The sequence below is a fragment of the Periophthalmus magnuspinnatus genome, chromosome 9 (assembly GCF_009829125.3).
Source record: "Periophthalmus magnuspinnatus isolate fPerMag1 chromosome 9, fPerMag1.2.pri, whole genome shotgun sequence".
NCBI lineage: Eukaryota > Metazoa > Chordata > Actinopteri > Gobiiformes > Gobiidae > Periophthalmus > Periophthalmus magnuspinnatus.
Window position 1 is genome coordinate 32,819,837 of NC_047134.1, and position 25,597 is coordinate 32,845,433.

Consider the following 25,597-nt stretch of genomic DNA (forward strand, 5'->3'; position numbering starts at 1 on the left):
GAGCACAATGATACATAAGTCCACATGGGAATATAAAAGAACTACCATTTAATTTTGAAATTATCATTCTATTAAAGAGTCTTTTTTTCATTGTCTTCATGGTATCAGATTCAATATTGAGTATCGGGTCTATTCCTTAGTATCAAAATAAAGTTTGAAATTTTAGTATTGTGACAACACTGGGTAGCAGTGCTAAAAATGAAAAGATATGGTGAGGCAAAGTGAAAACACAAAATGTCTGGAATATTTTTTATATATATACACACACACACACACACACACACACAATAAAATTTACCAAAATCTTGGTTTCTTCTAATCTCAAATTTGACAAACTTTCCATTGACTTCCATGAAAACGCTTGTAGCTTCTTGACTTATGGTTTTCACCCTAAACAGTCTTAACTTAGTCTCTCTAGTTTTCTCATTAATTTCAAAATAAAATGTCCAAAGTTTTTTGTTTCTTTTATTATATATATATATATTTTTATGTCACGTGACTGTAAAAAATTTAAATATCTAAAAACATCTTTTATTTTGGACATTAAGCACATTTCGCCTTACAAAGTATCAATGAACCTCACCCAAAGACAACACATTTTCTATTTTCTATTCATTTTTATTACTAAACGTCCCATTTCTGTGTATTTTATTTTAAAGTCTCGTTTCTGCTTATGTTAGCCTCGTATTTGTACCTGCAGACTTTTATTTTGAAGAACACATGACTGAGCACTGCTGTGTAAACTCGTGCCTATTTAAAACACTGGGGGATGAGAACTATATTTTTGGTGCTATGATTTTTGTGCTATGACGATGCCTGTATTTGGTGCCTTTTTTAATAATGAAATAAACATGACATTTTAAAATAAGAATCATCTGTGTGAAGTTCATTTGCTGAAAGAGTGGCAGCAGTTTTATAATGCTGACAGTAAGAGAAGATTAACACATGATTTCTGAATAATGCTTATGTCTTTGAAGTTTCTACGCAAAATAGATTGTGAACTTGTGAATTATAACATAGATCAGAAAAAGTGTAATATTGGCCAGTTAAAGGTCTTATATTTTAGTTTTAACCATGTCATGTAATTATTTAGTCTGTACTTCCCTGTTTCGAGCTCAAAACACCCCCTTGTGACAACATCAGGTAGTAATCTAGAAGTGCTCCTCTGTGTTTTTAAAGTTCGTAAGATTAAACATAAGGTTAAGGTGCGGGTTAAATTTGGTGAATTAAGGTTAGAGTGAGTAAATGAACGCAAGTCTTTGTAATGTCTCCCCAAAACATGGAAAAAGTTCAGATCTAAACCAACCAGAGTTAAACTTGTACATGTGGAGTCCAATTTACTTTTCCATTTGTGTTTATATTTGTGGAGCGCTATGTGAAACAGATTACACTCACATCTGAACAGGTGTTTATCTGGGGTCTGTGTCTCAGCTGCAGCTGTGCCCTACAAGGACACACGTACAAGGACACGCTCATTCCTCTGATTGGTCAGCCTCTGTTGTGAGTGACAGGTCGATTTAACCAATCACAGTAAAGAGTGGAGGCAGATCGCTTTAATCGCCTGTCAAGTCAAGACTTCTGATTACATTGTAATCCTGACCTAGACTGTAAAATAATATATTTATGTATTATTAATAATATTTAGTCATCATCATGACATGACATTTTGCAATATGCTATGTACCCTACTGTAAGTTCAGACAAAGTGTGTGATAGCTAAACCTCAATAAAGAAACACTGAGGCACATTTGGTTGACAGTGATCAGATGTATTTGGGTTGTCCTCCGCATATACACCTATACACCTCTATATATATATATACAGCTCATCATATACACCTCTCTCTCTCTCTATATATATATATATATATACACACACACACAGCCTACATATCATACAGCTCATAAAAGTATCAAAAAACAAACAGGACTATCTCTTGGCTTAAAACCAGTGTTTTATTCTGTGACGTCCCTGTGGAGAGCCTCGCTGAGTGTCCAGCTCTGTAGTCTAGCTGAGGGTGTAGTCGTAGTACAGCATGCCTCCCTTCTCCAGCGCACACTGATTCTGGTGGGTCCCAAACTGGACTTGGGACAGGCAAGTCCCCACCAGGTCGTCCCAGATCAGGTCCTCGTCGTGGACCTCCAGTTTGAGGGTGGAGTTCTCCACGGCTGAGTAGTACATGAACTCTTCCTTCCACCAGGGGTCAACGGTGTTCTTCCTCACAGACGTCTGTCCCACCAGGTCATTCCGACAGATGACCCGGACATACCCGTCAGTAATACCCAGACTGTCTTGCGGGAGACCCTTGGCCCTCAGGTTAAACACCCGCAATTGGCCACAGCACACAGCAGCACACAGGAGCACGAGACAGAGGACCCTCATGGTAACTACAGAGATAGAGAGACAAGGATCAACTACTTCTACTACTACTACTACTACTACTACTACTACTACGGGGTCTTCCAGACTCCCCCCCCCCCATGCTCGCCTTTAGTCCTCTAGACCCCTACTCACTCTCCCCTTTAGTCCTTCAGACCCCACCCCTCTTCCCCCTCATTCACTCGTTCAGTCCCCCAGACCCCAAACCTCTCACTCCCCTTTAGTCCTCCTAGTATTTCACTATTGCAGACTGCATTGACAGTAGAATATTAGTTGGCACAGATGAAGCTCCTTCTTGTGAAAATATCATGTCCAGCTGCTGATTGTCAGATGTTCCTCAACGTAACAAAAGGTTAAAGATGCTGTACCTATTTTTTTCTTTAAGAACATGAAAAAAACAGAAATAGTTCATTTTAAACAGTTTGCAGTGGTCCAAAGTTATTGCTCACTTACCTTATGCATTCATTTAGCGCAATGAGTTTATAAGCATTGCAGTAAAGCTAACAACTACTAGCATTCTAACATGCACTTCCTGATTATCGGACAATAAGTGTATAAACCTACAGACAAAAGTGGACCAAAAGTAGAGTAGCCATTGTACTCAAGAGGAACATTACTTCAAAGAAAATTATTCAAATCAAAGTACCAAATAGTGGTCCAAGAAGTAAGAGTAACTTGAGGAAACTACTACTCAAGTAAGAATAATTGTAAAAGTAACTGTCTGGATGTAGCATCTGATTTATAATTTGAAGTTGTAATGTAATTGGCAGAACAAAATATGGTACATTGAAAAGGACAGAGCTCACATAACACAATAATGGACTGATGGATATTCCCCAGTAGGTAACATCTAAAATACTCTTCAGTTCAGTCCAAGTACTACAGCTGATGTAGTCTGCGTTCTTACCGTGGAGCAGAGGAGGTCCTGTCCAGAGCAGAGAGTTTGTGTTGGTTTTAAACTCAGGGCTCCTCCCTCATGTTCTCATCTCACCCCTTCAGCTGCACACAGACAAAGCATTCACATTTGAGAGAAGATATCTTACCTTCTAATCATCATGGAACAACTTATCTAAACCAGGACTAAACCGGGACTAAACCAGGACTAAAATAGGACCAAACCAGGACCAAACCATGCTAAATCAGGACTGAATCAGAACTGGGCTGCATTAAAGTGAATTGTCTGTAACATGTACTCTTACAATCACAACTGACCCTGGGTTGCCAGCGCTTTGACCTGCAGATAGAGGATACAGTACATGTTTTTCTCATTCTCCGTATATGAACAGGCCTCATGTGAAAGATCAGAACCTCCAAAATTCACTCACGGAGCTGCAGAGGCTCCTGGGGTTTAAGTGTTGAGGATCTGATCCTGATCTGAATCGTCACTACCAGCTCCAGCACCTGCAGCCAATCACGAATCAGCGCTCGTGCAGCCTCTCCAGTTGCAGTATTTGCCGTCTTATTTTTGGAAGCTGAAATGTGTGGCTTCCTGGACATAGAATTAAAAGTCACTTCCAACAACCTTTTATGAGAATATGTTCTGTTAATACTTAGGTTCATTTCTACAGACGTGATGGCTTGAAGCTCCAGTAATGGGCCAGACACCTAAAAACCTTTTTCATACCCGTTTAATCATTTTTTGAATTGTGAAAAGGGTTTGGAGCCAGACCAGAGGGTGAAAATCTGCCATCCTTACTTGAGCCGTACCATACCAACCATAGTCACTAATTTGTATAATGTGTTTCTCAAATGCAGAAGACAAGCAATTCTCATACATCTTTATTAGATATTGATATTCTGGCTGGTCAGGTAAGAAAACTCTAGCACCCTGGACAAAATTGCTACGATTTGTCCTGCGTTCCAGTTGTCTTTGTCCTATTTGGAAACTTGGGCAACATTTGACATTTGGTGATGTCACTTCCGGGTCCCACCAGCAACTTCACAGCTGATTTCTAGCTTTCTTTTTGCTAAGAGACAGTTATCTTTCTAAATCATGTGTACACAAACTGTATCAGATGTGTAAATAATGTGGTCAGCTGATGGAATTGGAATTGACATCGCACTTTACAAACTCTATATTTTGATCAGTTTCTGTGTGGCCCTAACAGGTTCCACTCACATTTACCTGTGGATTTAATGTTCAGTTACAGATGTAATGCCATATTGTTCCAGTAGATGTCTGAAATGGTGAAAGAAGGGGACTGACGGAGTGTGACATCATCCATAGCATTCAGCTCCAGCCAAATGAGGCCAATCACAACCGGCAGTTATAGCAGCTAATTTGGGGTCGAGTTCCGTATTTGGAATCAAGAGTATTAAAGCAACCAAAGAGACAATCAGGAACAAGGCTGCTGAAGGTAACGCCCTTTCCCATCCACATCACTGGATCACTGGTTTGGCAGGGAGCTGGTGCTTAGCAATAGTGTCAATCAAACCTATTGCTAACGCAAACGAGAGTGGCCTCGGCGAAAGAGGACAGCTCATTGGTCTGTTATTAATGTTCATATCCTGATTTATGGACAAAATAGCTAAATGTAAATACCAGGATTATGCAGAGCAGTTTAATGTGGACATTTTAAGACCAAAAGGACAAGGCCCAGAAAGGAGTAATTTTTCAGCAGAAAGTCAATTGGAACCAAAGCTCACGGCAATGCTCACTTCCTATTTGGTTTTTGGTTGCAGCTAGCAGGTTATGTATACTTATATAGTTTATGGTCTAAACCAGTATAAAGACTCCTGGATTGGATTGCCAGATCTTAGTTTATTGTGTGTTAGTGTTCCTTCGTGGTGGAGCATTGAGCATGTGTGTATAGTGCACTTTAATACAAATATGCCCTTGACTAAACTACTTTGAAACCAGGACTACCCCACGTCTGCCTCAGGATATCTCAGGACTACCTCAGGTCTAAATAAAACTCTAGTCTTGCGTTGCCAGATCATAGTTTATTGGCCTGGAATAGCCCTGATATAAACCAGATTTACCCCAAGTCTACACCAAGTCTAAAATAGGTCTACTCCAGGACTAGTCCAGATCTAAATAAAAACTGTAGTCTTGTGTTGCCAGATGGTAGTTTATTGATTTAGTTTTATTTATTTATTACTTCTGAACTGGAGCACTGAGTGTGTATTCATAATGCAGTGTTCCTCCCTTCTCCAGATAGCAGTCGTGTTTGTACGAGCCCACTCTGAGTTTGCGCTGGCACACTCCGAGCAGGTCGTGGATCAGGAAGTCTTCATCGAACACCTCCAGCCGCAGCACATCGTTCTCCTGGGCCTTGAAGTAGGTGAACTCTTCCTCCCACCAGGGGTTGGCGTTGTTGTCCTTCACCGTGGTCTCCCCGAGCGCCGCAGGGCCACAGAATACCTTGACGTAGCCGTCTGTAATGCCCAGCAGGTCAGAGGGCAGGTCGCTGGCACGCAGGTTAAAGATCTTCACCTGAGCAAAGGACAGGGACACGCCCAGGAGGAGGACGAACAGGGAGGAATAGGAGATCATGACTGAGGGGGGAGGGGAAAACAGCGCAGGGAGAGAGAAGGTTGGATACAGAGAGAAGGGGGGGGTTAATAATGACACATGAGGCACATAAATGCATCAGACTGTATCATATTAGCACACAAGCTCATTCATACAACAGCAAGTTAAGTGTCTTGCCCAACAGCAAAAGGATCAGAGATGGGACTTCCAACCCTTTGACTGGTGGGCGAAAGCTTAACTGCTGAGCTACTGCTGCCCTAGTCTGGTCTAATTGTCTAATATAAGCTGGCCTTAAACAACTACTCAACAAAAATATCCTTTAAGGAAATATATTTTATTATGTGAAACATTTTATAACATATATTTAACAGGTTCAAGTGCTGTGTCCTAAAAGAGGCATAGTAAAATATGAGGAAAAGGGTTGAAATTGTTTACAAAAATGACTTCACACGTCTTTGCAAGAAGTTCCAGGTTGGATCCCTGAGACTCCCAAGCCTTCATGTGTGGAGTTAGCATGTTCTCTATGTATCTGAGTGTTTCCTCCAGGGTGTGGCATTACTCCTTCATTGAGTCAAATACAGAGGACAAGTTTTCCTACAGTGACAATGACAGGACAGTGACCTACAGATTACATCCATCCAATTTATTCCACTTATTCAGGTCCAGTTGTCTGAGAAATAATGCCAAGACGTTTTTCTCCGCACACACTTCTTCATGACCACAGGTAAGAGTGGGAACGTAGATGGATTTAAATGGAGTGCTTTGTCTTTTGACTCAGCTTTTTCTTAACTACAACAGTCCGATACAGAGACCGCATCACTACAGAGGTTGCACCGATCTGATTGTCAATCTCATGTTCGATCCTTCACTCACTCGGAAACAAGACCCCGACATACTTGAACTCCTCTACTTGAGGCAAGAACCCTCCTCCCACCTGGGGATTGCAAGCCACCTTTTTACGATTGAGAACAATGGCCTTGGATTTATCCCTGCTGCTTCACACTTGGCTCTAATTGTCCCAGTGCATGCTGCAGGTCAAACCTGTGGTCATCCTGTGGTCCTTGGACCAGACCCCCTTTAGCCCCTGACTGCGCCTGTCCAGAAATGCAATGAACAGAACTGGTGAGTAAGAGCAGCCATGACGGAGTCCAACGCACAGATCTGACTTATTGCCGGCAATTACCACAGCTCCTGCTCCGGCCATACAGGGACTGGACAGCCCTGAGCAAAGGGCTCCTGACCCCATACCCCGGAACACCCCCCGGGTAATTGAGGAGTGTTCCTTCTACCATCAAACAACATCCTAAGTCAACAGTTCTCCACCCCCACTGTAAACGTGTTGGTGAAGCACTGCATCCTGAGGCCCCCCATGTTCTCCCAGAATTTGTTTGAGGCCGACCAATAGTCCTCCTCCATGGCCTCCCTAAACTCCTCCCTGGTTTTTTGGTTACAGCGAAGTGGAATTGTCCTTTTATGATTCTCTGTCCTGGAGCGGACAGCAGGCTGGGTCCCACTCTATCAGACTGTACAGTGTGAACACAGCATCTGTGCAAACCTCACTATCTCACACCATGTACATCATGTACTACACTAAATCTCCACTGACACTGTCCACCAGAGGCTCAGTGGTTAGAAATCTTGTGTCCTTCTTGTGTCTTTAAGACACTTCACTTGCCTTGCTTAAGTTTGAATCTGGTGTAGGCATGAGTTATTGATGGTTATGCTATGGCTGGCAACTTACCAGCACCATGCATCTGTTACGATAATTACTCTATTGACTCTAGTGACTTTGAGAATCTGGAAAAGTGCTGTATAAGTCAAGTAAAAGAGTAAGTATTTGGCAAACAAAACATCAATAATGCAAAAACCAGGTGTATCAAAAATAGACCAATATTGGAAAATAAGTTCAACAAAAGCATATTTCAAGCTGTTATATTGACTTGTCAACATGAAGCTTTTGTCGCTTATTCACAGTGAAATAGCTGTTCAGTTTATGCTAAAAAATAAAGTAGTAAACTGCGAGTAAAATGTGTCCAAAAGTAAATGTCTATAAATGTATCATCCCCACTACAATAAATGAATCACATTCAAATCTGAGAGTTATTCTTAATTTTGAAAAATATACAAAAGTGATTCATTTATATAACTTAGGGTAAAATGACCAAAATCAAACTATGATGCTTGACTTACCCGCAGCGTGGATGTGTAGTCTGTCACGTCTGTCTCTGTCGCTCTGTGCTTTTAAACGCTCTGGCTCCTATCAGCAGAGGTGGTACCAAAGTTAGTTACATTTCTCAGTTACTTTTACTTGAGTAACTTTTTAATAAAGTTTTCAAAGTAGTTTTCAGACCCTATTAAGCAATATATTATACAGTGTGACAGTGTATTAATAAATTAAAATTAATTTTAAAAATTATAAAAAATAGGTGTGCGCTGGCTCCGATTTGAGGTACTTGATAATATCACACAAAACTGCTATGATTACAACCAGATGTTTCTGATTACAAAATGTCAATAAAGGTATCAAGCTATCAGATCAAATGGCTCAAACCATGTTTTGTTTTTGTGTGTAGGCAGCTCGGTGGCTGAGTGGCTCATGTCTCACAGCAGAGGGTTTGGTTCGATCCCCGGGTCGCCCAGCCCTTTCTGTGTGGAGTTTTTCATGTTTCTCCTCGTGTCTGGATGGGTTTCCTCCGGGTACTCCAGTTTCCCCCATCAACCAAAACATGAACGCCCTTTGAGACAACTGTTGTTGTGATTTTAGGCGTTACAAAAATAAAATGAATTGAATTGAATGTTAAGATAAACAAAAAGACTGTCATAGACTGTCCCTAATAATGTTGTGCTCAAGTAATTTCTTATTCTTAGTTGCAGTTATTTTTTCTAGAGTGTACTGAATTGTGAATTATGTTTCAAAAATGGTCTAAGCATAAATATGATTTTGATGCAACATCAGAAATAAAAAGCTGATGCTGCAGGATGCATTCTTACTGTGGTAAATGGTAAATGGTCACATTTTTCTATAGCTCTTTTCCACCAGATATCTGACTGTTCAGTTACAGATGTAATGCCAAATTGCTCCAGTAGGTGTCTGTATGGGTGCAGTGAAGAGAGACGAACTTATGCACATTTTTCACTAACAAAATAGTCTGTATTTTTCACTAAAATAACCTGAAGTACATCTGCCAGTGATGTCATATTTGTTTTGGTTTGTTTGGGAGCTCGCCGCTCGCCCGGCCGCTCGCCCGGCCGCTCGCCCGGCCGCTCGCCCGGCCGCTCGCCCGGCCGCTCGCCCGGCCGCTCGCCCGGCCGCTCGCCCGGCCGCTCGCCCGGCCGCTCGCTGTGCTCCGGGTGTGTGCTCATCCTAGTCTCAATGCTAATGCTAACTTTCATAAAAATACAGCCTTATTTTTTAAGTGTAGATTATTTCAGTTTTTGCTGTTATTCATTTATAGGCTCTGAAATTAGCATTAGCATTAGCATTATCAAGACCCTAAAACCAGTGACTTACACCAGGTCTAAACAAAGTCTAAACCAGGACTACCACAGGTCTACACCAGGTCTAAACAAAGTCTAAACCAGGACTACCACAGGTCTACACCAGGTCTAAACAAAGTCTAAACCAGGTCCAAACTAGGTCTAAACCATGTCTAAACAAGGACTACCCCAGGTCTAAACCAGGTCTAAACCAGGTCTAAACCAGGACTAGTCCAGATCTAAATAAAAACTGTAGTCTTGTGTTGCCAGATGGTAGTTTATTGATTTAGTTTTATTTATTTATTACTTCTGAACTGGAGCACTGAGTGTGTATTCATAATGCAGTGTTCCTCCCTTCTTCAGATAGCAGTCGTGTTTGTACGAGCCCACTCTGAGCTGGCGCTGGCACACTCCGAGCAGGTCGTGGATCAGGATGTCGTCATCAAACACCTCCAGCCGCAGCACGTCATTCTCCTGGGCCTTGAAGTAGGTGAACTCTTCCTTCCACCAGGGGTTAAGATCATCGTTCCTCACCCCGGTCTGCCCCAGCGCTGCGGAGCCACAGAACACCTTGACATAGCCGTCCGTGGGGGACAAGAGGTCTGAGGGCAGGTCGCTGGCACGCAGGTTGTAGATCTTCACCTGAGCAAAGGACAGCGACACGCCCAGGAGGAGGAGGAGCAGGGAGGAAGAGGAGACCATGACTGAGGGGGGAGGGGGAGACAGAGGAGGAGGGTGGGGAGACAAAAGGTCTTGTTAATGTAGACATTTTGAGTGGAAGGAACTAAGGGGGGGCTGAGGTCTTCAATGGTGCAACATGTTAATCTAAAGCCTTGCAACAGTCTAGCTCCACATCTGGACCAAATGTACATTTTGGGGTGGCCAGGTAAATAAATCTGATTTGTATCTTTGTTCAAACTGTTTATGTTTTGTTTGTTTTTGTTTTTTTAGTTGTCTTTATATTATCAATAAAATTCTTAATATCATAATATTACATAGCTGTGATTATCAGACTGTGATTATCAGGTCAGGCTTTGCACCTTTTCATTGTTTTACTTTGACGGTCACAATCTCCTGGGGTCAACATAACATCTGTGCAAAGCTCACTTTCTCACATCATGTATGTTCAACTGATACTGTCTGGCAGTGACTCAAGGGTTAAAGATCTTGTTGAGTATTTAGGCAGGACACTTCACTCACCTTGCTTAAGAGTCTGTTTAGGTTCATTAGGTCTGATATAATTATTCTTTAGGCTCTTATGCACACACGTCTGTTTATTTCATGCCTTGACGGTGTGGGCAGCCCCTTTTTGAAACACTCTTTCCTACTTGGTACTGTCCCAAGTAGGAAGACAGCACCATCTGCTGTCTGTCTTCTTCAGAACTGTATCCCAGCTGTGAGAAACGTGAGTACACTCCCTGTGACTTAATGTGAAAAAGAAACAACCAAAATATGCACCAGAGCCACTAAGCGACAAGCCGACTAAGAACAGCTTAAGTCCACAATCTCAGACACCAGCAAGAGTCAAAACCAGTTCATGGACTAGGATCATGCTAAACTCATAGGCACAGAGAGCAACAAGTACCATTGTTGGATCAGGGAGGCCATTTAAATACAGAAACACGCCCGCCAGACTGTAAATCGGGGCGACTTTCTCACATCTGGGACAGACCTGAAGAAGCTGGACAGCAGAAGTCGTCCTATTGTTCCAAGAAGGAGGCCAACTCCAGAATGTGTTTAAATCAGCTGAGCGCACACATCACAGCAACATCACGTGACACTTCTGAGGAAAGCGGCAGAGTGCAGCCCAAACTGATATGGAATAAACAGAGGTCCGTAGATAAGGAGATAAGCGACTGATGGTTATGCTATGGCTGGCAGTCCAGAATGGAAAGTGAATGAGTAATGCCCTGTCAATGGACTGTAATATTGACTTTGAGCATCTGGAAAACTGCTACCCTCTGAGCCAAAGTAAGAAAGTAATAAAAGAGTCAAAAAAAATAGTTGGCAGACAAAATATCTATAAAGCAAATGTCAGCTGTATAAAAACATCAATATTTGTTAACAAGTATAGCATAAATTATAACTTTTTATACTTTATACTCAGTAGATTTTTGCAGGTGATACTTGAGTAACTTTTTACTCATTCACACTCAAATCTAAGAGTCTTTATATTGATAGATAAGTACTTCATTCACTCACACAAAGCAGGGGAAATTCAGGAAACTTCAGAGAAAAACATAGAAAAGTGATAGCTGACTCAAATCAAACTATGATACTTGATCTTACCTGCAGTGTGAGGTGTAGTCCGTCACGTCTCTGTCTCTCGATGGTTTTAAAGGCTCTGGCTCCTATCAGCAGAGGTGGTACAACTGCATTAGTTACAGTTACATTTACTTGAGTAATTTTTTTAATAAACTTCTCAGAGTAGTTTTCAGATGCCATACTTTTACTCCTATTACTAATATACTTGACAATGTAGCAGTGTTCTTATTTAAGTAAAAAATGTGGTTACTCTTCCCAGTGTGAGTAAGTCTGCAAGTGACAAAAACTTTATGTTATCAATAAGAAATGATTTGAACATTTGTGTTTTTTGCACCGCTCCCTCAGATATGATTAAATTTGTCTCATTTTTGTGCCTGTTTATTGAAAATACCAAATTTTGTGTATTATTTAATGTTTTCTTCTTCCAATTACATTCACGACAAACTATAAATCAGATGTTACTCGTTCAGTTACTCTTACTTAAGTAGGTAGTTTCCTTACTCTTTGTACTTTCACTTGAGTAATTGCACATTTTGAGGTAATTGTTGCTCAGTGCAGCTTTTGGCCACTGTCCCCACCTCTATCAGTCTGATAAACACAGCCGCCTCACTCCCACCATTATGTCAGAAAAACAACTACACGCCCAATTCAGCTCAAAGATACAAATAAAAAAGCAAAAAGTGAAGCTTAAAATCAACAATATAGCCCAAGGTATACACACATGAGAAATAACAGCCTAGTAAGAAAAATAATATAATATAAACACTACAATACAAAAACACAATTTGTTTAGCACCATGGATAGCGCCTCACCAAAAAGCATAATAAAAGTGCATATGACAGGGTGGAAGTACAAGTAGTAAAGTACTGCACTTAAGTTGAATTTTTAGGTATCTGTACATTTTATAGTGTACTTTTACTTCACTACATTTGAGAGCAGGTATCTGTACTTTTTACTCACTACATTTTTCAACTGCACTGAAAAGTAAAAAAGACTTTTCATGTGATTTGTGGGGTTATTTTTTACCATGTTCCTGACTAAAGGTTTCAAGTTCAAGCTTTGGCTTTGAACAAACAAAAATAAATACACAAATTTCATTCAAAAAGAAATTATTTCAGATTGCTAATGCTGACTAAAATATGAATAATTTTTCAATCAATATCACTACATTTAACACTTGTGTGAAATACTTTTACTTTTTACTTTTAAAGTACCTTTAAATGGGTAATTAAATCCTTTTACTTAAGTAGATTTTTTTCACGTGATACTTTTACTTGAGTATCGTTTTACCTCGAAACTGAGCACTTGATACATCACTGGACAGGTTAAACATCTCAGTTAAATGTAGTGAACATAAATAGATTTCAGATATTGCTAGTTTTCACTGGTTTAACAACTTGGATGATGTTTATAATTTTAATGGTTGGAAAGTTATTATTTGACAAAAATATATATATGACAACTCCTTTATTTGATATGAATGAATGTTATTGAATTTTGTTGTTGTTGTTTTTTTCATTTTCTTCCAAAACAGCTAATAATAAAAATTTAGCACAGGTACTATCCCACCAAATGTTGTAGTAACAGGTGTGAAATTTGACTAATTAAAAATACTCCCATTACTGTAATTGAGTAGACTTTTGGGATAATTGTACTTTTTTTGTACTTGCACTTACAGTTACAATTACATGGCTTGAATTATACTCAATTGCAATTAGTTACGATTTAAATATTATGAATGAATGAGTACAGGACAAGTCGCAATCCACTAAAAACAGGTAAACTAACTGGATCTCCTGCTCTGATTGGTCAGAGCTCAGAGAAAATGTGGATTGTTTTATACTTTTTTGATTGATCAAATTTTGTATAAATAACTAATCCAAAATGCTTCTAGTACATTGAGTATTATTTTTCATGCGTACTGTTTACTTTTACTTCAGTACAATCTTGATAGCAGTACTTCTACTTGTAATTGAGTGCATTATTAGCCATGCAACTGTACATTTTCACTATTCTTTCTACCACTGAGCAATAAATAGAAAAACATACCTGCAGAAAACAAAACTGATTGAATTTTTAGCAAAAAATTAATAACCCAAAAGTTGATAAAAGTCTTACCATTTTTACTCTCTGTCCCACTTCCACACCAGCAGATGGCGCTACATCCTAATCTTCTTACATAGCGGCAGAAGTGGCTACGCAAACTCTAAGCTAACGTTACAAAATGTCTCTTTTTCGCTTCTAAAGCATGAAAAGAAAAGTGATCCTCATCTGTGGTGTCCTGTTTCTCTTGGCCGGGTGTCTGACTCTTTATGCGCTGTGGAGATCCAAAGGTAACGCGGGAAAAATACTTTAAAATCAACCCGGAGCTAGCAGGTTAGCCTGAGATGCTAACACACAGGTGCGGTTTTGCAGAGGAGATGTCTGATCGCACTTTGGACTATTTCTGGAGCCTTGGTTTGATCAAAAGAGAAGATGCAGCGGACATCACCTGGGCCCACGCGGTGAACAGTAGAAGCAAACTGACGGAGGCTTTGAAAGGTGACAAGTCTGCTTTTTATGGAAACTACTCTATTTTAATTATTATTTTTTTAACTGTAGCTATAATTTGCATTCCGTCAGAACATATCATGATTTTTTTTCCCCTCACAAACCTTTGTAATATAATAACACACTTAACTCAGATACGATGAAAAGCATATTGATATTTGTATGACGACATAAAAAATAAAGAACCTCCAGAATTCAGTCCCTGAGCTGCAGAGGCTGCACTAGCACAGATTCATGAGGCTGCAGGTGCTGAGGTTTAGGTAATGCCGATTCAAATCCTTTTTGTCACCACCTTACATCATATATAATGTTATTTGGATTAAGGGATACATCAACTTTACAGTCGTTATCAGTGAAGTCAATATTCACCATTTGAAATTTAGTGCTGTAGAAAATTTAAACATTTTAACAAATAAAAAAATAAAAATAAAAATTCGGTTGGCAGTTTCCATGCTGAAAATCCAGTTGGTATTGACTTTACCCCACCCACTTTTTCCCAAATGTGACTAAACCACACCAGATAAGCCAGATAAGTGGCAGGTTGTATTATTTTGCAGACTCATGCAAAATAATACAACCTGAATAGCCATGGCAGTGTCCACAGCAACTTCTGGAATAAGGTGAATAAACCTAAAATGACTTCCTCCGATCTGAATCACCAGCACTTGCAGTCAATCATGAATCAGTGCTAGTGCAGCCTCTGCAGCTCAGTGAGTGAATTCTGGAGGTTCTGATCTTTCACATGAGGCCTGTCCATATACTGAGAATGAGAAAAACTTGTCTCTTATATATTTTTTAAAATTTGTGATTGAGGTAGCTTTTTAACTGCAACAAATTATTTATTTTCTGCATAATTTTCAAAAGGACGCAAACCTGTTTTATTTTCATCACATTGCACATAATAATTCTAGTATATTTGTCAAAAATCACATCTTTCTCTCCAGATTCGCCCCTGATGCTTGAGGCTGACGTTCTAATGCGAGCTCTAGAACCTAAAGAGCCAATCATGGCCCACCCCCCACAGACAGACAGTGACATCACTCTGGAGGCGTGGCTTCAGGAGCTCAAAACTAACCACAAGGGGATCAAACTGGACTTTAAGAGGTCAGTTACCTAAAGCCTGCCAGACATTACAGGATAATTTGCCTAATTTAGGACCTGATTTTCTTCTCCCCGACTTTGGATCCTCGTATTTTGAATACGCTGTGCTCCTCGTGCGTTGTCAGTGCGACTCTGAGCTGCACAAAACATCATATAACCACAAAATATCACCGCCACTGCACCAGCCAATAAAACAGAGTGTCGGGGCAAACGGAATGGTGGACACATAGAGGCAAGATACAACCTCAGGAAAAATGAAAATAACCCTAACTTTTCTGTCTAATAATCAAAAATAAGAGCTGCATATGTAATTATATTTTCTTTATTTATTTTTGTGGCATATTGTCCAGCCCTTAAAGTCCTACACAAAAACATGCCAAATTATGTGTGCTAAATCGGATTTACCGTCAAAGCCATTTAATCATCTGCCCGTCAGTCTGGAAGCCGTGGCCCCCTCTGTGCAGTTGCTGGAGCAGATCCTGGGCCACTCATCTCGTCCCGTGTGGGTGAATGCAGACATACTGCCTGGTCCAGGGGGTGTGGCCTCCCCTTTAGATCCCCAGAGGTTCTTGTCCGCTGTGGGGACTCTGCCTGAGGACACTGTGCTGTCTCTGGGATGGACCACCGGCTGGACCCCCGGAGCAGACAACCCAGGTATGGGTTGTGAAGGAGGTGGTTCGGCTACTTTGAAGTTAATAATTTTTACTTTTTAAACCTTAGTTGCGTAGACTTTTTTAAGAGTGAAACAAGATCTGATAACTCTTACCCTTGTAATAGTTTACAATCTAAATGATCATTTTGATACCAAAACAAATATTGTATCGCGTTAAGTTAAGGAAAAGAAATTGTTCAAGCAACCTTTCTTTCTGTACTGGATTATGGAGATGTTCGGCCTCTCTGAAACTGTTGGATCATTCTTTCACTTGGCCCTTCGTTTCATTACAGGCAATGGATTTTAAACCCATCACTGTATTCTCTGTGGAAAAGTGGGTTAGAAAAGAACAGCGCTGGATGAAATTTATTTATAAGAGACTACTTCATAGACTGCTGAAATATCTCACCTAATTGTTAATTGATAAGGGAATATTTAATACCAGATCAAAAAAAATTAAATACATTTCAAGATCAAGTAAAACTGGATACTTTGGTGCCACAATCACGATTTAATGATCTGGTAACGAACTTTTATACTCAACTGCATGTGTTTTTAATGCTGTAAATGGACTTGTATTGTACTTTGAGCAGAGCACCCATGAAAAAGAGAGTGCTCTCATTGGGTTCCCCTGTATAAATAAAGATTTTTTTCCCTCAAAAACAAGTTCCAAACTATTAATTTTCTGAAAGCAAATTGTATTTTTAAATATTTTTTGTATAAAGTATATAGTGGTCACTAGATTTTTGTTCACCAACAAACTTTTAAAAAGTGACTTCACAATTGCCAATAAAAAAACGGTTTGCTGTGAAAATTGTCTTGAAAACACATCTGCCAAACAATTCCTCTTACAGTAATGTGTCTGGTCTGATAGGAAGGCCAAACTGTCAAGTTATGTGTGGTGTGTGCTACAACCAAAAGACATCATACCCAAAGACCCATACAGTTCAGTGAATGATTTGATTTGAAGTAAAATAAGAATGCTGACTAAGCCTTTTTTCCTCTGTCTAATCTGCAGGTTACAGTTGGGAGATGGTGCGTGAGATGGAGCAGATTTGTAGAGGAGTGAATAATCCGGTGACATTCCCGGTTCGAGCGGCTCTGATGGGTCAGTCTGTGCCTCAGCTGCTCTGGCTCCTGCAGCAGTCGCACAGGTACAGCGTCACAATAGAGTCTGAAGGAAGACATTTTCACTCAGTTATTGTGAAGTGCTATGCCAAAGACATTTTGAGGGCCTATATTCTTAACTGATGAAGTGCTTTTTAAAATGATTACAATGCTGTGCTTGAATCACGACTGAACCTGGGTTGCCATAGATTTAGGATTTGGTTGGGAGAACTCCCCCTTTACGTTTATTTTGAAATGGTTTTAGTCGTAGGATCTGGCAATCCAAAGTCTGAGCCTCTTTCTTATTGGATACTTGGTTTGAGAATCAAAACACCAAATGACAACATAAAAACCATTGTGTAAGATGTTTTTGTAATTAAGAAAGTCAATGTTGCAATTGCTTAATTAATGCTTGAATATTTTGTGCTGGCCAGTGAGCTTGAACAAAATATCACCTACATTTCTCACTCCTGTTCCAGTAATACTTCTTTCATTCAGAAGAAAATTGTGACTTTGACATTGTTTCTATGCTGTTGCAGGTACAGTCTGACCGTGTGGACGGGGCAGAGCGACTCCTTTAAAATGGAGGATCTTGTTGAGTTCAGGAAACAGCTGGATCCTCACCGAGTTTACTACGACCTGCCGGACGACCAGAGGAGCACACTGGCTCTAACCGACCCTTAAAGAGGACTAAATATATGACTGATCAGGACTTTTACTCAGGTTTACAAAAGACTGACACACAGGTGCTCTGAACTATCATGCAATCGTGCATCGGCTACTACTGCCTGGATTCAGTTTGAAAGATCATTTTGGAAGCAATTACATGTAGCATTGTCAAATCCAATATGCTTCAGACACTGAATCAAAAGCATTATTTAAATCAATAAACAGTGCTACAGAATCATCAAGGGCTAAGAAAATGTCATTGAAGACCTGTGGTTGCAGTGACCGTACTATGCCCTTTTCTGAAACCTGACGGATAAGACTTAAAAATGGAGCATTTATTTAAATAAACTATAACTTGATTTAACAGTAACTTTTCTAAAACTTTTTGACAATGTAATTTAGAAATTAGCCGGAAATAATTTACATTTTTAGCTGTCTCACCTTTATGTAAAAACAAAACGTGGTGTTCTCCATAATAACTGCCATTTGAATTGATAAATTAAAAATATGTAAGAGGTTGAATTAAATATCGGGCAACTAGTAATAGAAGTTTTGGATCAAGGTCATCCAGCTCCTGTGGACGTCTTTGGGTCTAAGGAGCGGGGAGAGCATTTAAGACTTCCATGTAAGTGAAAAAGAAAATCTGTCTCTTTCTGCCAGAAGTTCAGATTCAACATAATCAACATCAGAAGGACCATTCCAAAATGTCACATGTAGAGATAAAAATGCTTACTAAATGCATCAGATATTTCCTCTTTAGAATTTTGAATAGCTGAATCTAATAAAATGTTGGTTGCTAATGTATAAATACTAGGTTCTTAGAGGGACCTTACTGTCCTCCAGAACTTTGCTGGATTTCTGTGACTGTCAGCGCAGCAAGTTTACACACACAATATAAAAAGACACACGTTTTTTTTTTCTCACTGTCTGACATGAAATCAGACTAAACGTTTTAGGTCAATTAGGATTACCAAAATTTTTATTCGCTAAATGCCAGAATAATGACAGAAGGGCTTTTTAGACATTTTTTCATGAATTTCTTAAAAGTCAGAAGTTTGGATACAGCAACATTACCATACATTTTTGCACAATTTGGGAAAACCCGGATGATGATGATGTCATGTCTTTTGAAGCTTCTGATAGGTTTATTGAAAACATTTGAGTTGATGAGACACCTGTGGATGTATTCAAAGGCACACCTGAAACACACTGCTTTGTTCACCAAGATATCGGGAAGAGAATTGTGGACTTGTACAAGTCTGGTTCATCCTTAGGTGCAATATCCAGATGCCTGAAGGCGCCGCGTTCATCTATTCAGTATAAACACCATGGGAATGTCCAGCCATCATACTGCTCAGGAAGGAGACGGTTTCTGAGTCCCAGAGATTAAAGTGCTTTGGTTCAAAATGTGCAAATCGACCCAAGAACAAAAGCAAAAGACCTTGTGAAGCTGCTGGCTGAAGCTGGTAAGAGTGTGTCATTATCCACAGCTCTGAAAGGTCACTCTGCCAGGAAGATACCACTACCCTAAAAGAAACATAAAAAAGATGGGAACATCCCAACTGTGAAATAAGGGGGTGGCAGCATCATGTTTTGTGTTTGTTTTGCTGCAGGAGGGACTGGTGCACTTCAAAAAACAGATGGCATCATGAAGAAAGAACATTATGTGGAAATACTGAAGCAACATGTCAAGACATCAGCCAGGAAGTTAAAGCTTGGGAGCAATTGGGCCTTTTAAATGGACAATGACCTGAAGCACACTGCCAAACTGGTGCAAAGCCCTGATCTCAATGCTATTGAAAATTTATAGTCAGCCCTGAAAAAGCATGTGTGAGCAAGGTGACCTACAAACTTGACTCAGTTACATCAATTCTGTCAGGAGGAACTGACCAAAACTCCTGCCAACTACTGTGAGAAATTTGTGGAAGAATATCAAAAATGTTTGAGCCAAGTCATACAATTTAAAGACAATGGTACCAAATAATTATGAATTAATTAAATGTATGTAAACATCTGACTTTAAAAAGCAATGAAAAATTGTCTACAAAAGGCCTAACCCAATATTCTGGCATTTAGTAAATGGAAATAATTTTGGTAATCCTAATTGACCTAAAACAGGAAAAGTTTAGTCTGATTTCATGTCAGACAGTGAGAAAAAAAGTGTATGTGTCTTTTTATTTAGTGTATGCAAACGTCTGGTTTCAACTGTATATGTGTAAACCATATCCAGCCAAAAACTAATAGAATATTCTGAATTCAAGTTAATTTTAATATATGGTATATTCATTTATAGCCTGTCCTGAGATGACCCAAAATTTTAACATTTTTTACAATATGTGCACTATGTAATAAACAGGCCTGTAGGTCTTTAGTAATTTAGTCAATTGATTGTTTGATGGTGTCATGGTCAACCAAAATTTGTATTAGTCAAATAGTTTTATTTAGATTGATATTTATATGTAAAAAGGCAGACTCAACTCAGTTTTTTTTTTGTTTGTTTGGTTGTTTTTTTTTATAAATACATCGTTTCCTATTTCTTTTTTTCTGCATAAATATGTGTTTTCCCATAAACTCCTGTGCAGGTGTAATCTTGTATGTGGAGTGTAGGTCAGATACATATAGATACGTAATAGACCTTATGCCACACACCCTTTTTATCCGACTTATCAATCAGCAGGACATGTTTTTAGTTGACCAAGAATTTCTTGAGTTGACTACAGCCCATAGATATGATTTCAAGACCATTGCGTGTCCTCCCTTCTTTTACCACCAGATGACGCTGTGGACTTGAGTATGATGGGGAAACAAAAGTGTGTCAAATGCAGATCTGCAGAACCTGGACGAGCCCAGACAGCGGCGTTTAGTGAGTCACGTGTGAGCCTCTTCCTGCTCTTATGTAATCCCCTCCACCATGTGCTGCTCCATGGCTATTGTGAAACTCAGCCTATAGACCCCATGAGAATGACTTTAGTACAGCTAAAACAATGACTCAGTGTGGTGTTGGTTTAAAATGTCTTTTGTGTATTTATAGATGTGGTCAAAGAAGTTAAGTAGTACTCAATTACATTTACCTGTCAGAATACTTTTATAGCAAACATACTTTTATATAATATCTTTTTAGTGAAGTAACAGTACTCTTATTTGAGTAAAAGTTTTACTCTTCCAACTGTGAGTAAGTGACAAAAGCTTTATATTGATGATATGAAATGATTTAAACATTTGTTTTTCTCTACAAAGCAGAATCTCCCCTTCATATCTGGGTCAAATTATGCCAAAATTCTACACATACTTGAAACTTGTACTTTTCCCTCTTATAAGGAAGCACAGGGCATTTCCTGTTCTTTAAAACAACAATTTGAGATTTATTAAGTAATAATGAAAAGCAATTAGATTTGACTGAGCAAAACACATTGTATCCGGTCTCATATCCATCTGACTGTATGTCCCTGTTCACCACATCAATAACCCTCCTCTATGGGCTTCCTCTGTACTATTCACTGTCCCTCCTCTGTACCATATAGTCACTCCTCTGTACCATATATCCAATCCTCTGTACCATATATCCACTCCTCTGTACCATATATCCACTCCTCTGTACCATATATCCAATCCTCTGTACCATATATCCACTCCTCTGTACCATATATATCCAATCCTCTGTACCATATATTCACTCCTCTGTACCATATATTCACTGTCCCTCCTCTGTACCATATATTCACTCCTCTGTACCATATATTCACTCCTCTGTACCATATATTCACTCCTCTGTACCATATATCCACTCCTCTGTACCATATATTCACTCCTCTGTACCATATATCCACTCCTCTGTACCATATATCCACTCCTCTGTACCATATATTCACTCCTCTGTACCATATATCCACTCCTCTGTACCATATATTCACTCCTCTGTACCATATATCCACTCCTCTGTACCATATATTCACTCCTCTGTACCATATATCCACTCCTCTGTACCATATATCCACTCCTCTGTACCATATATTCACTCCTCTGTACCATATATCCACTCCTCTGTACCATATATCCACTCCTCTGTACCATATATCCACTCCTCTGTACCATATATTCACTCCTCTGTACCATATATTCACTCCTCTGTACCATATATCCACTCCTCTGTACCATATATCCACTCCTCTGTACCATATATCCACTCCTCTGTACCATATATTCACTCCTCTGTACCATATATCCACTCCTCTGTACCATATATCCACTCCTCTGTACCATATATTCACTGTCCCTCCTCTGTACCATATATTCACTGTCCCTCCTCTGTACCATATATCCACTCCTCTGTACCATATATTCACTCCTCTGTACCATATATTCACTCCTCTGTACCATATATTCACTGTTCCTCCTCTGTACCATATATTCACTCCTCTGTACCATATATCCACTCCTCTGTACCATATATTCACTGTCCCTCCTCTGTACCATATATTCACTGTCCCTCCTCTGTACCATATCTTCTTTTCTTCTTAAATCTTTATTTATACAGGGAAACCTGATGAGAGCACTCAGACATTCTTCTTCATGGGTGCCCTGTTCAAAATACAATACAAACAAAAAACAAACACAACAAATAAGTATATATGTCCATATAAAACATTAACAGGTGCATGTGTGTGTATAAAAGTTTGTTAACAGATTATTAAATATCGATTATCCATCGTATATCCACTGTTGCTGTATATACAAAAATCATGAGCAGTAAGCAAATGATGGCCTGTGATTCCTAAGTTACATGTGTTCTGCTGTACGTCATGTTGGCAGAGCGGCCGGACTCTACAGACCCTTCAGCTCATTTAATGCGATTGTGTATTTATTTAACCAGCTCTAGCCTGTTTATATGCCCAATTTGGTTAGACTTACCTGGGTCTTGTCAATATGGATGTTTATGGCTGTTGTGGTCTTTTTTTTATATATATATATATATATAATTTTGTGACAGTAAGTACTATGAGATAAACATGTTCAAAGACAATTCAAATATAGCTTTTAATGATAACACCAAACAGAATGAGCCCTGCATAAGTCTCTTTTTGCCAGTTCAATGCTGAAATTCAGTTGGTTTAAACGTAAAAGGACTCTCTGATCTGAACAGTCAATACCTAAACCCCAGCACTTGCAGCCAATCATTAATCAGTGCTAGTGCAGCCTTTGCAGCTCAGTGAGTGAATTCTGGAGGTTCTGAGCTTTCACTTGAGGCATGGGCTGTCCATATGCTGAGAATGAGAAAAAAACGTCAGGTTTAGGCACTGTCAACCCAGGTTCAGTTACCTTTTTTAAAACTGTAAGAGCACAGATTACATACTGTTCTTTGAAAAGGATTGTGAACTTTATTTGGAACACAGATGGGCCAAATGCCACAATTTAATATGCACGGGGAATGCAACACTAACATCTATTGTGCTTAATTTGAGAGGGAATTAGTTTGTCTCTGTTCAAGTAACGCCCATTGTTAATACTTTTTTTTGTTTTGGTTTTTCTGACATTTCTACAGTTCAATGACAGGCAGCTGTGGACTTCCTCTATATTGTGAGACTCTATAAGAGTGAGACGCCGAAGACGAGGAAAGCGGGCAGGGGCCTTGGTGCGCCTCCGGAGACGCGGCGCTCGCACGCCCCTACCTGGAATTTTCCTGTCTAACGTTCGCTCACTCAGCAACAAGACGGACGAACTGGCGCTGCTGATGAGGAGAAACAAAGACTTCTCTTCCTCTTGCGTCTTATGCTTCACGGAGACATGGCTCAATGAGCGTATCCCGGACTGTGCGCTTCAACTGGAGGGATTCCAACTCCTCCGCGCGGACAGACAACGGGGACTCTCCGGGGGAAAGACGAAAGGTGGAGGTGTCTGTTTCTTCATCAACAACGCCTGGTGTACGGATGTGACTGTGATCTCCCAACACTGCTCTCCCGCCGTGGAATATCTTTTCATTAACTGTAGGCCTTTCTATTCTCCACGTGAGTTCACTTCATTCATTCTGGCCGCTGTTTACATCCCTCCGTGCGCGGACACGCACGAGGCCCAGCGCGTGCTCGCGGAGCAGATTCTGGATGTGGAGCGAACCTTCCCGGACTCTTTACTGATCATCCTGGGGGATTTTAATAAGGGAAATCTGAGCCAGGAACTACCCAAATATAAACAGTTTATTAATTGCCCGACGAGAGAGCAGAAGACGCTGGATCACTGTTACACAACGGTCAGTGGAGCCTACAGAGCCGTGCCCCGCGCTGCTCTAGGATACTCTGATCACGTCATGGTTCACCTCATCCCTGCTTACAAACAACGGCTGAAACTCTCCAAACCTGCTGTGAGGACTTCTAAGAAGTGGACCAGTGAGGCTGTGGAGGAGCTTCGCACGTGTTTGGACACTACAGACTGGGATGTGTTTAAGGCTGCCACAGACAGTTTGGATGAGTACACAGACACTGTGACGTCATACATTCAGTTCTGTGAGGACAGCATCATTCCATCATGCACCAGGGTGACTTTTAACAACGACAAACCCTGGTTCACACCCAGACTTAGACATTTGAGGAGGGAAAAGGAGATGGCTTTCAGGGCAGGAGATCGTGAAGGCTACAGGCGTTGCAAGTATGTGTTTAGCAAAGAGGTGGAAAAGGCTAAAGCGAAATACAATACACGTCTGGAGCAGCAATTCTCCACCAACGACTCTGCTTCTGTTTGGAGAGGGCTTAGGCAAATCACCAACTACAGGCCCAAAGCCCCTCCCGCCGTGGACAACAAACAACTAGCAGAAAAGTTAAACGGCTTTTATGCGAGGTTTGAAGTTTCACACCCCTCCCCCTCCTCCCCCACCATCATGGACATTACCTCCAAACCCACCTCGGACCCCCCCTCCTCCCCCACTGCCCTCACAGTTGTGGAGCAGGACGTGACTAAGCTTTTCAGGAAGCAGAATCCCCGTAAGGCCGCGGGCCCAGACGGTGTCTCTCCTTCCACCCTTAGACACTGTGCTGAGGAACTGGCTCCTGTCTTCACGGACATTTTTAACACCTCCCTGGAGTCATGTCACGTCCCAGCCTGCTTCAAGCTGTCCACCATTGTCCCCGTCCCCAAGAAGCCCAGGATCACTGGACTTAATGACTACAGACCTGTGGCGCTGACGTCTGTAGTCATGAAGTCATTTGAGCGCCTGGTCCTGCACCACCTCAAGTCCTTCACCTCCCCCCTCCTGGACCCTCTGCAGTTTGCCTACAGAGCCAATCGGTCTGTGGACGATGCCATTAACCTGGCCCTTCACTTCATCCTCCAGCATCTGGACTCCCCGGGAACCTACGCCAGGATCCTGTTTGTGGACTTCAGCTCTGCATTCAACACCATCCTCCCTGCTCTGCTCCAGGACAAGCTCGCTCAGCTCAACGTGCCTGACTCCACCTGCAGGTGGATCACTGACTTCCTGACAGACAGGAGACAGCGCGTGCGGCTGGGGAAGAATGTCTCGGACACTCGGACTATCAGCACAGGATCTCCACAGGGCTGTGTACTTTCTCCCCTGCTCTTCTCCCTGTACACCAACTGCTGCACCTCCAGCCACGACTCCGTCAAACTGGTTAAGTTTGCGGATGACACCACCCTCATCGGACTCATCTCGGACAGCGATGAGTCTGCCTACAGGAGGGAGGTGGACCGGCTGGTGTCCTGGTGCAGCAGCAACAACCTGGAGCTCAACGCCCAGAAGACAGTGGAGATGATCGTGGACTTCAGGAAAGTCACAGCCCCCCTGCCTCCCCTCACCCTGACGGACTCCCCCATCACCACTGTGGACTCTTTCCGCTTCCTGGGCACCTGCATCACCCAGGATCTCAAGTGGGAGCCGACCATCAGCTCCCTCATCAAGAAAGCCCAGCAGAGGATG

General features: G+C 40.9%; 3 protein-coding genes across 3 annotated transcripts; 1 reads left to right on the top strand and 2 right to left on the bottom strand.

Annotated features, from left to right (window-relative positions):
• Positions 1-1,936: 1,936 nt before the first annotated feature.
• LOC117376207 (perforin-1-like) lies at positions 1,937-3,349 on the bottom strand. Its single transcript, XM_033972614.2, has 2 exons — positions 3,287-3,349; positions 1,937-2,387 (listed from the first exon to the last, which is right to left on the bottom strand). The coding sequence occupies exon 2, from the start codon at positions 2,380-2,382 to the stop codon at positions 2,008-2,010; it is 375 nt and encodes a 124-aa protein (XP_033828505.1). The 5' UTR covers positions 2,383-2,387; positions 3,287-3,349; the 3' UTR covers positions 1,937-2,007.
• Positions 3,350-3,359: 10 nt separating this feature from the next.
• Positions 3,360-8,138, bottom strand: LOC117376496 (perforin-1-like). The gene is made up of 3 exons (XM_033972993.2): positions 8,045-8,138; positions 5,481-5,877; positions 3,360-3,378 (listed from the first exon to the last, which is right to left on the bottom strand). The coding sequence occupies exons 2-3, from the start codon at positions 5,873-5,875 to the stop codon at positions 3,375-3,377; spliced, it is 399 nt and encodes a 132-aa protein (XP_033828884.2). The 5' UTR covers positions 5,876-5,877; positions 8,045-8,138; the 3' UTR covers positions 3,360-3,374.
• A 5,658-nt stretch (positions 8,139-13,796) lies between these two features.
• fam151b (family with sequence similarity 151 member B) lies at positions 13,797-17,980 on the top strand. The gene is made up of 6 exons (XM_033972938.2): positions 13,797-13,930; positions 14,013-14,138; positions 15,092-15,251; positions 15,685-15,902; positions 16,919-17,054; positions 17,547-17,980. Exons 1-6 carry the CDS (start codon positions 13,846-13,848, stop codon positions 17,689-17,691), a joined length of 870 nt encoding a protein of 289 aa, XP_033828829.1. The 5' UTR covers positions 13,797-13,845; the 3' UTR covers positions 17,692-17,980.
• Positions 17,981-25,597: the final 7,617 nt, after the last annotated feature.

Excerpts from the sequence above, each read along its gene's own strand:
- LOC117376207 (XM_033972614.2), bottom strand. The coding sequence starts at position 2,382 with ATGAGGGTCCTCTGTCTCGTGCTCCTGTGTGCTGCTGTGTGCTGTGGC.
- LOC117376496 (XM_033972993.2), bottom strand. The coding sequence starts at position 5,875 with ATGATCTCCTATTCCTCCCTGTTCGTCCTCCTCCTGGGCGTGTCCCTG.
- fam151b (XM_033972938.2), top strand. The coding sequence starts at position 13,846 with ATGAAAAGAAAAGTGATCCTCATCTGTGGTGTCCTGTTTCTCTTGGCC. Across the intron at positions 14,139-15,091 it reads ACTGACGGAGGCTTTGAAAG|ATTCGCCCCTGATGCTTGAG; the intron begins GTGACAAGTCTG and ends CTTTCTCTCCAG. Across the intron at positions 17,055-17,546 it reads CTCCTGCAGCAGTCGCACAG|GTACAGTCTGACCGTGTGGA; the intron begins GTACAGCGTCAC and ends ATGCTGTTGCAG.